The sequence below is a fragment of the Cherax quadricarinatus genome, unplaced genomic scaffold, assembly GCF_038502225.1.
Source record: "Cherax quadricarinatus isolate ZL_2023a unplaced genomic scaffold, ASM3850222v1 Contig556, whole genome shotgun sequence".
In the NCBI taxonomy this organism is placed as follows: Eukaryota; Metazoa; Arthropoda; class Malacostraca; order Decapoda; family Parastacidae; genus Cherax; species Cherax quadricarinatus.
Genome location: NW_027195582.1, coordinates 104,763 through 115,950, shown reverse-complemented (window position 1 = coordinate 115,950; position 11,188 = coordinate 104,763). Strand labels below are relative to the sequence as shown.

Below are 11,188 nucleotides of genomic sequence, written 5' to 3'. Positions count from 1 at the left end.
TGAGTCAAGTGGGACCAGCACTGAACCTCCCATCTGACCTCTGTCCCTTTACCAAAGAAGTGTTGCCCACCTGCAGGCTCAACTATCAAGCAAGAGGAAACAAGTTTATGGGTCACCATGCATGGCAAATGCACAGGGAAGTATTTAGTAGTCTCTACCAATCATGACCACCATCCTTAGGGAGTGGGAGTGGAAGCCCACCCAGTATTGGCCATGATAGCAAAGTCCGTAATCTCTGCACCAGGTATACGTATATAAAGGACCTGCCATAAGGGGAATCATTAGAAAATTTTTCTATCATCTAAGACAATGCCAATAGCTTAAGGAATACCTTGACTAGGTGAAATAAAACTAAAGATCAGACTGGCATTTCATATTATGTACAAAAATCTACACTTTGTGACTAGGATGATTGGTTGGAGGGCATAATGCCAACAAATATGTAGACAAGGACAAAAGCATACAGAACAAACATTTGTTTGGGCAACATTTTTCTTTAAGTGGAACAATTCAAGTGATAACTTGAAAAAGCTCTACTTAAAAGCTAAATATTATACAAAGGCTTTTTCTATATGTCTGTCTTTGTATACAGTACTAGGATGATGATGTCATAAAGACAATGATAAAAATAATGAACAATAATTCAACACAACACTGGGAATTATGTATAAATCTTTGAGGAAGATACAGTACAAGAAATTTATTAAAGTTTGAATGAGGCAGAATTTACTTGGAGGTCTTTTGAATTACAAGAATTATGTAATTTTCATATAGCTAATTTATAATATTCAGCAATTTTCACAAAATTTTGTGTAGGGCACATGAACATACTATATTGTACCGGGATCTTAGCTAATTATACAGTGGACCCCCGGTTAACGATATTTTTTCAATCCAGAAGTATGTTCAGGTGCTAGTACTGACCGAATTTGTTCCCATAAGGAATATTGTGAAGTAGATTAGTCCATTTCAGACCCCCAAACATACACGTACAAACGCACTTACATAAATACACTTACATAATTGGTCGCATTCGGAGGTGATCGTTATGCGGGGGTCCACTGTATAAGATAGTGATTCATTTGAAGTGTTAATAGCAAATGCATTAACACAGAATTAAAGTCTTGACTAAAGCCTCCACATCTACGCACTTAAACAGGAGGGAAGTGAATATATCATAGATTTCTAACACAAGAACATGTGGCTACCAATATATACCGACACACACTGAACTGCTAGTTCTCTCTTCTGAGGTAGTGACTTCAACTATATAGGAGCCATGACTTAGCTAAATGTTCCTAAATAATATGGCACAAACAAACCCACATGGAAATAAAAAAAAAACAGGAAATAAAGTTCTGTATACTTCAGCTTCATTTGCAGCTGTATTGCCTCCATGTGAGTTTGTATATGTCACAAATTATGCCCTTGCAACACCTAATAAAAATTCCATTGGGAAAACCTTGTGGTTACTAATTCTTGGTGTTTATCTTTCCTAGGATCTCTCTCATGTAAAGAATGTAAAGAAGTGATAAATAGTTTAGAAGCAAATTAACACACACATCTGTTTAACACAAATGTAAACCCATACTCCTGGGCCATTAGGGTCAACTTTGAAGTGCCCTGCATCATCCCTTCACTAAAGTCATGAAATGTTAAGGGGAACTGTGTAGCAAGGCACTCTGGACTGTAATGACACAGGCACATGGGTTCAAATTAAACATATTTATTCAATCATATGCTAATTGCTTCCTCACTCTACATAAGATTTTTGAGAGTACAATAACAGAAGGGACATCAGTTGTCCTACAGTGCCAAGTAATTATACAATACATTTAAAGTTTGGATCAACTCTTATGTTTCCTCTTCATCAGAAGAAAAGTATCCCTATCTTAGTTTACTGCTGTTGATCTATACAGTATTACTATGCATAGTTAGCCTCCCTTCAGTGAGATCATTCAATATTTAGTCCAAACATTATTTGGAAACCATACACAGTACATATATAACCTCCATGGTTATAATGTATTAAAATGCAGTTGAAGTATGTAAAATTTTTCAGTTAACTAAAATGCCCCTGCCAACATATTTCCTCATAAACTTTTAACATGAAGCACAGTTAATTTCTAGAAAAATAATATCACAAATTCAGCCACAACTTTCAATATAATATCTGTTGTTAAAGTGATACAAAATTTTATGTGCCAATTTTGATAAATTTGCAGATACAATAAAGCCTTACTTAGTGCAATAGTAACACTCCTAAAGTTCATCATGTAACCTAGACACATGTAATATCAACCCTGCCATATGTACATGTTATATTCATGGGGTAATGCTAAATCCATAAGGGTCATGCAACACTTGAGGCAGGGGACAAAATTTGGTTTGATACACTGAAAGGGAGGATAGCTCCAATTCCCTGAATCAAAAGCCTTCCACCAGCAACAAGGCACATCCCCCTGAAAGGCTTATAATACATAGAAAAATATGTTAAGATTCTAGACATATTAAAGATAACAGCCCTTCCCGAGCCGAGCTCCTCACAGCGGAGATCCAAGGAACTCTCACCAGACCCAACATAAGAGACTCTTGATAGGGTAAGTATGGAATGCACCCAAGCAAAACTGGACTCCAGGGTGGTGAACAGGGTTCAGCAAGTTCAGCAGAGAAAAACTGGTAAAGGAGTAGGTCTAGCTGTCATACTCCAGCCTGTAACAGCACAAGTCTGCATGCAGACAGAACAATGTCTACCAAACCACCCCCAGGTGCAATGGGAGAGCACCTAAGAGTGTCTAGTATGTACCTGTAGAGCATTCACTGTGAGTTTCTTTACATGACAGTGGTCAAAGAGCATAGATTTTATATTTAAAATTTTTCTTAAGGATGAATTATAGTTAACATTTTTCCTTGGTTGGATTTTTAACAAATAAATTCATACTTTGTGTGTTCATTTTATGCATGGATATAAAGCTCACATTTCTTTGCTGAAGATTGGTCTAGAAACAGATTTAATATTTATATTTTTTCTTAATTATGAATTGTAAATATAATTTTTCTCATTTTTACCAAAAATGCATTTGTACCTTGCATATGTTAATTAATTCATGCATACAGAGCCCACATTTTTTGGTAGAGATTGGTCAGAAAAAGTAATTTATTATATATTTACAATGCATTAGTATATCAGTGACTGGTGTACAGGGAACTCAAGTCTGGCTAATCAGCTTCCCTCAGGGAAGTAATCTATCAGGGAAGGGGAAGGGGAAGGGGAATGAAGCAGGGCTCTTTTTCCAGGGCTTGTGCCTTTTGGAGACAACCTGTACTTGATTATAAAACTTAAGAATAGTGGAGCACTGCAGTTTTCTTAATGGCCCATGATAGGCAAGTCAAACTCACTCAACCACATGTACTCATGTACCAGACTAACCTATTTTTTAAAGCTATCCAAAGAGATTAAAGATTAGTAGAGTTGTGGGCAGGTGAAGCAAGATTCTTATGTCAGACCATACTGACCTCTCAGAGGGCTGGTTGCATTACTAAAGTGGATCTAAAACCTAGATAATTACTCCACATAGACAAACGTAAATTGTATTGATGAGAGGGACAAATGTAAGTTGAACTGATGAATGAAAAGTTCACATTTTTAAATATGGCCAGTGGATTTCAGCTATAAATATGGAGGATTACTGCAATAAGCCTACTGGCCCATGCTAGGCAGGTCTTTCTCAAGCCTAACCTATCTCACTCACATATTTCTCCAACCTATTTTGCTTAAGAAATTAAAATGGATTAAAGGACACAAATCCACATACTAAGGATACCTTACTTTAATATGTTTCAGTTCTGTGACCTTCCTTACTCCAAATGACACAAGAGAATGAGAGAACTTGTATATATAGTGGAGAAAGCATGTCACTGGTGAAGATCAGGTGAAAGCGTCAGGTCATCTAACTGCCATGTCCCGTGGCAGCAGGGATTCAGTAAGGTGCATTTGCCAGCTCTTTGTTCTATGGTGCTGGTAGTAAAAATTAACCCTCTCACTGTTGCAGCTCCCAAAATTAAAGTGCTGAGTGTCATGATTTTTAAAGAAAATAAATATATATACATTTTCTTCTTAAAAAAAAAAAAAAAATATTGAATGTAATGAAACCAACACAAGACTTTTACCGTAAGTACTTATTGAGATATGAATATGTGAATCTGAAGATCACCGACTCACTGATGGCAACATCGGCCATTGCTGTGTTCTGTATGTATTAGATTATAATCTAAAATAGAAAAATAAAATAAAATAAATAATTATTTATTATTTTATTTTTTCCTGTTATTTTCTAATTCTTTACTTTTTCCAGTAACTTGTTTTGGCCTATGACACCCAAATCATGCACAATGTATGCAGGGCTAACCTTTGTATAAAACACAATAGTACTCACACTAACAATCTCAATAGTACATTGTTTACAAAACAATGATACACAACACAAACACACACACACATTCCATTCTTTCAGTCTGTTAAGTTCCTAAAACACAGATCCATATACGGCAGTGTTTTACACTCCTTAAACATAAAGCATGTAGCTCTGCTTTATTAGGTGCCTTAACATTTGTGTAGACACATAACATTTTTGTTTGTAGCAAGAAGTGTAGTTAAAAAGTGATCACTGTACTTCAAATGAGAGCGCATTAGGTGATCAGTATGGCAGCACATGTGTTGTGACCTGGCATTTCTGTATTATTTGTCTGATGACAGCCAAACAAAAGTGGCTTCTGTCACTATCATTAATGCAGAGTGAACCGCAGGTTAGGGTATGCATAAGGGAGGGGGGTTATTTGCTAGTGAAAGTAGGAGGTAGAGAAGGATGCATGATGTCATCATGGCTGTTTAACATATTTATAGATGGGGTTGTCAAAGAAATGAATGCTAGGGTATTGGGAAGGGATGTGGGATTCAAAGATGTTGGATCCGATACAAAGGTGGGAGGGGATGTGGGATTCAAAGATGTTGGATCCGATACAAAGGTGGGAGGGGATGTGGGATTCAAAGATGTTGGATCCGATACAAAGGTGGGAGGGGATGTGGGATTCAAAGATGTTGGATCCGATACAAAGGTGGAGTTATCCCAGTTGCTCTCTGCTCATGACACAGGTCTTTTAACCCCTAAACGGTCTAAACATATATATACATTCTCTCCCCCAGTGCCCCGAATATTTTGAAAAATAAAAATCTTTTTTTATTGAAATAAAGAGAAAATTTTTCTAAGTGTTGTAGGATTAAAATAAAAAAATTAGGGTCAGTACTTACTGAGATATGAGGCTGCAAAGTTGGCACTTAATGCTCACCTGACGGCAATATCAATATCGAGTCCTGCTGCTTGCAGAAGTGTTGCCAATATACCATTTTTTCTCATTTTTATATTATTTTATATAATTTTTTTTTTTTTTTTTTTTTAACAAGTCGGCTGTCTCCCACCAAGGCAGGGTGACCCAAAAAGAAAGAAAATCCCAAAAAAGAAAATACTTGCATCATCATTCAACGCTTTCACCTCACTCACACATAATCACTGATTTTGCAGAGATGCTCAGAACACAACAGTTTAGAAGCATTACGTATAAAGATACACAACATATCCCTCCAAACTGCCAATATCCTGAAACCCCTCCTTTAGAGTGCAGGCATTGTACTTCCCATTTCCAGGACTCAAGTCTGGCTATATAAAAATAATCGGTTTGCCTGAATCCCTTCACTAAATATTACCCTGCTCACACTCCAACAGATCGCCAGGTCCCAAATACCATTCGTCTCCATTCACTCCTATCGAACACGCTCACGTACGCCTGCTGAAAGTCCAAGCCCCTCGCCCACAAAACCTCCCTTACCCCTTCCTTCCAACCTTTTTGAGGACGACGCCTACCCCGCCTTCCTTCCCCTACAGATTTATACGCTATCCATGTCATTCTACTTTGATCCATTCTCTCTAAATGACCAAACCACCTCAACAACCCCTCTTCAGCCCTCTGACTAATACTTTTATTAACTCCACACCCTCTCCTAATTTCCACACTCCGAATTTTCTGCATAATATTTACACCACACAATGCCCTTAGACAGGACATCTCCACTGCCTCCAACCGCCTCCTCGCTGCTGCATTCACAACCCAAGCTTCACACCCATATAAGAGTGTTGGTACTACTATACTTTCATACATTCCCTTCTTTGCCTCCATAGATAACGTTTTTTGTCTCCACATATACCTCAACGCACAACTCACCTTTTTTTCCCTCATCAATTCTATGATTAACCTCATCCTTCATAAATCCATCCGCCGACACATCAAATCCCAAGTATCTGAAAACATTCACTTCTTCCATACTCCTCCTCCCCAATTTGATATCCAATTTTTCTTTATCTAAATCATTTGATACCCTCATCACCTTACTCTTTTCTATGTTCACTTTCAACTTTCTACCTTTACACACACTCCCAAACTCGTCCACTAACCTTTGCAATTTTTCTTTAGAATCTCCCATAAGCACAGTATCATCAGCAAAAAGCAACTGTGTCAATTCCCATTTTGTATTTGATTCCCCATAATTTAATCCCACCCCTCTCCCGAACACCCTAGCATTTACTTCTTTTACAATCCCATCTATAAATATATTAAACAACCATGGTGACATTACACATCCTTGTCTAAAACCTACTTTTACTTTTTAATTACAATTTATTGTAGTTCTTGTCATTTCATAGCCAATCTTTGTTCTGACTCTAATATTAGGTACTGAAATTGTACTCAAATTGTTACAAACACATTGACAGGTGGATATTTACACCTGCCTTGGTCATTTACTATTGTCTAGGAATATATACAAAGTATTTATAGGTCCCAGCAAAGTTCTGGATACATGGGAGTATAGAAGAAGAAGAAGGAAGGAGGAGGAAGAAGGAAGAAGTTCCCTTAAAGCAATGCATAAGACAAGTGTCAGTGACAAGCATCCAGGAGGGCAGTGATGAGATAAGCGATGACATCTGGTGGGCACCAGCGAGGGTGCAGAGATGAGGTGAGATAGTGCAGAGATAAGATAAAGGATGACATTTGATGGGCACCAGCGAGGGTGCAGAGATAAGGGGTGACATTTGATGAGCTGGTATCTCTGTCTCTGATTATCTGTCTCTCTGTCTGCTTGTCTCTTTCCATCTCTCTGCTTGTCTCTCTCTCTCTGTATCAGAGAGAGCCACTGTGAACCAACAAGTATTCTTATGCATTATATCTACAAGCACAGTATAGCACTTTGGATTTTTTTGGTTATCATAGGTAATTTAGAGTATGTAAAATTGAATTTGTGTGTATCTGTGAGACAGATAAAAATAGAGACAGGTAGACAGACCCTAAACTTGGGGTTAATATCACTTTCCTCTTAAAAGGGGAGTGTTCATATGACATTACATCAGTGAATCCTTGGTGTTTGCCGCACTGTTTGCACTAGCTGGCGCTCAATTTAATTGGTGCTCCCACAAGGTACTAAGTGATCCCAGATTTTTTTAATATGGTGCACACCAAGTGTTAATATCCATTCTATGCTGACCAGGCATCTCAGGCCAATCATGCCAAATTTGGAGGCAGGAAAAATAAAACATATACATGTACATACGTTTGGGGCACTAGCAGTAAGAATGTATATATACGTTTGGACTGTTTAGGGGTTAAGGAATATATACTGGAGACAAATTATGAAGGTAGGTGGATGAATTTGGGAGAGCATGTAAAAGGAGAAAATTAAACATGAATGTAGAAAAGAGCAAGATGATGAGGGTAACAAAAAAAAAATCTAGGCCATGATAGATTGAATATTAGACTGGAGGGACAGAGTAAAAGGAAGTCAATGTATTTAGATGCTTGGGAGTGGGCATGTCAGAAGGATGGGTCTATATAACACAAAGTGAACCACAGAATAGACGAGAGAAAAAAAGTGGGTAGTATACTGAAGTACTGTACATGCAGAAAGAAAGAAGTTATCTAAGGAGGCCAAAAAGGGTAGAGTGGTACCAGCCCTTTTATATGTGTGTGAGGCATGAGTTTCTAAAGCTGCAGTGAGGAGGACAGAGGCAGTGAAGATGTCATGTTGGAGAGCAATGTGTAGTGTGAGTGTCATGCAGAGAATTCAAAGCATAGAAATTAAAAGGCAATGTGGGGTCACCAAGTATAAATCAGAGCCAAGGAGGGGTTGTTAAGGTGATTTGGGCATGTGGAGATGAACAAGGACAGGTTGACAAAGAGGGTGTATGAATTTGGGTTCGAAGGTAAGAGGGGAAAGGGTCATCCCAGGAATGGTTGCTAAAAAGAGGTAAAAGAGCCTTTGAATTTTAGGAGCTTGTGCATGCAGCAGACTTAAGTGAGCATGTTAGATGGGAGTGAATGGAGACAAGCAGTTTTTAATGGATATAGAGTTGGAGTGTGAACCAGATAACTTTTATGAAGGGATTAAGGGAAACTGGTTAGCCGGACTTGAGTCATGAAGGCAGTGCCTGCACTTTGCAGGAGTGGTGATGTTGAATTTGGAAGGTTATCTGAATGAATAAAGGTGAATGTTTTCTTCTTTGGGTTGCCCTTCCATTGGTGGAAGATGGCTACTGAGTTAAAAAAAAAAAAAGTACATACATTACATACATATATACATACTAGGGTGCATCAAATGCCCTGAGGTTTAGTAATTTGATTGTTTGACTGTCCCTATTTAAAATTTTCCATTTCTTGTCAATACTGTTCCTGACAATTATTTTTTCAATCTGAATTTATTTAGGGGTCCACCTTAAGTATTAAGAATAATCAGTAGTGTGTAATTAAGAAATGCCTCTTTGCAATTATTCCAAATTATCATTGAAGTGCTCATTTTATAGTTTTTTATATTCACTTCTAGCAAGAACAAATCAAGTACAGATTAATTATTCAATGAGAAATTGACAGTTGAATTTGTTAAGATAGTGAAGCAAAATTGGTAATAATTTTATATATCTTAATAATATTTTATATATGTTCAATAAGCAAATTTATTACATGTGCATAATTTGCTGCAGTATTTTATTTGTCAAATTTGTTTATGATGGTTATACCAGAGCTTTCAAAAAAAACATAAAATTATATATAATTCCCAATATGTTGTCAGATCTGAGAAGACAGATGGATAATTTGGATAGCATTGCTTTATCTACTACACTATCACTAAATTTAATTGCTAAAAAGACTGCTATTGGCAGGGCAATCAGCAAAAATCACCATGAAAGAATCAACATAGGTCACAAGCTCATGGTCTTCCTGTGTGTCAGCAAGTGCTGTAATGATGCACCATATCCAAAAAGATGCATCAAGAAACTGCACAAGATGAGAGTCAGCCAAACTTGTGTTATTCAAGGTGTCAGAATTCTACCAAGAGGCACACACTACAATGATTACTGAACCCAAGACATGCAAAAAAGTTATAAAATTTCTTGATAGTACATATTTGACGGTGAGGGCCATACCCTCCAAAAGATCAATACCAGCCTCTCTCTTAAAAAGATAGATCATAACTGAGAAATAAGCTGAAATATTTATGCTGTGGCCTACCAATGCTGAACAGCTAATCAAGAATGTGGGGGACAGATTTCCTACAATCAATGAAGGTCAACTGGTCAGCCACATCCGGACTGTAAGGTAAGGTGCTGGGTGCAAAGGTACAGCAACAACAGATATATAAGCAATGAGAGGCAGAAAGATGCATAAAGATGCAGCAAGAAATGGCCAGTAAAAGCTCATGTATCCAGAGCATCAATGATTGTGCCAGTGATGAGGGTGGCATAAGTCAAGGAAAGTGAGCATATCCAGTGCTTGTACATTAACAAGTACAGTGGACCCCCGCATAGCGAACGCCTTGCATAGCAAACAATCCGCATAGCGAACGCTTTGTTCGCTGAAATTTTGCCCCGCATAGTAGACAAAAACCCGCTCAGCGAACTTCGTCCGAGACGCGTCCAATGTGGGCCCTCAGCCAGCCTCACATGTGCCGCCCGTCCCATTGTTTACCAGCTAGCCTCCGCGGTAACATTCAAGCATACACTCGGAATATTTCGTATTATTACAGTGTTTTCGGTGCTGTTTCTGGAAAATAAGTGACCATGGGCCCCAAGAAAGCTTCTAGTGCCAACCCTGTGGTAAAAAGGGTGAGAATTAGTATGGAAATTAAGAAAGATTTTGAAGGGTTTGGGGCTAACCCTGAGAAGCCTATGCCAGTTGTGGAATCCATTGTGCCTACTTCAAAAATTAAGGAAATGTGTGCACAGTGGGTTGAACTGCAAACCTTTATGGATGAAAATCACCCTGACACAGCTGTTGCAAGCCGTGCTGGTGACTATTTCAATGACAATGTTATGGCCCATTTTAGGAAAGTCTTGAAGGAACGGGAGGTACAGAGCTCTATGGACAGATTTGTTGTGCGACAGAGGTCCAGTGACTCTCAAGCTGGTCCTAGTGGCATTAAAAGAAGAAGGGAAGTAACCCCAGAAAAGGACTTGCTACCTCAAGTCCTAATGGAAGGGGATTCCCCTTCTAAACAGTAAGAAGATAATGCTCTCCCCTCCTCCCATCCCATCAATCATCACCAGATCTTCAATAAAAGTAAGTGTCATGTAATTGTGCATGCCTTTTTCAGTTTGTGTGTACTAAAATTAACATTTTTTTGTGGTAAAAAAATTTTTTTTTCATACTTTTGGGTGTCTTGCACGGATTAATTTTATTTCCATTATTTCTTATGGGGAAAATTAATTCGCATAGCGAACATTTCGCATAACGACCAGCCCTCTTGCACGGATTAAGTTCGCTATGCGGGGGTCCACTGTACTCCAAGAGGTCATTATTACACAGCCCATACTAGAATGGAGGTTTTCCCTGGGCATTGTTCTCTGACCAAAGATAGTTTCTCTAGCAGCTTGCCTGAAGGTGATGCCAACACAACAAGAAGTGTACACAGAAGCATTAGGAGATCCACATATTCTCAACATTGTACTCAACAGTATACAGGTCACAGCAACAGACTGAGGACATGATGGGAAAAACTTAGAGCAGTGGGTCACTCCAAAACTTGCTTCTTTGCACTGGTATCCCAAACTTATGGTATCATTACCCAGTAAAAATACGACGAGGAACACCT

At 38.3% G+C, this 11,188-nt stretch overlaps 1 protein-coding gene across 2 annotated transcripts in view; it reads right to left on the bottom strand.

Annotated features, from left to right (window-relative positions):
* Window positions 1-3,727: 3,727 nt before the first annotated feature.
* The window catches only part of BORCS6 (BLOC-1 related complex subunit 6), a 69,578-nt gene continuing 62,117 nt past the window's right edge, over window positions 3,728-11,188 (bottom strand). For both annotated transcript variants that reach the window (XM_053774706.2, XM_053774704.2), the window contains exon 8: window positions 3,728-4,069. In XM_053774706.2, coding sequence (XP_053630681.2) covers window positions 3,916-4,069 — 154 coding nt within the window. In that variant the 3' untranslated portion in view covers window positions 3,728-3,915. The remainder of the gene's footprint in view (window positions 4,070-11,188) is intronic.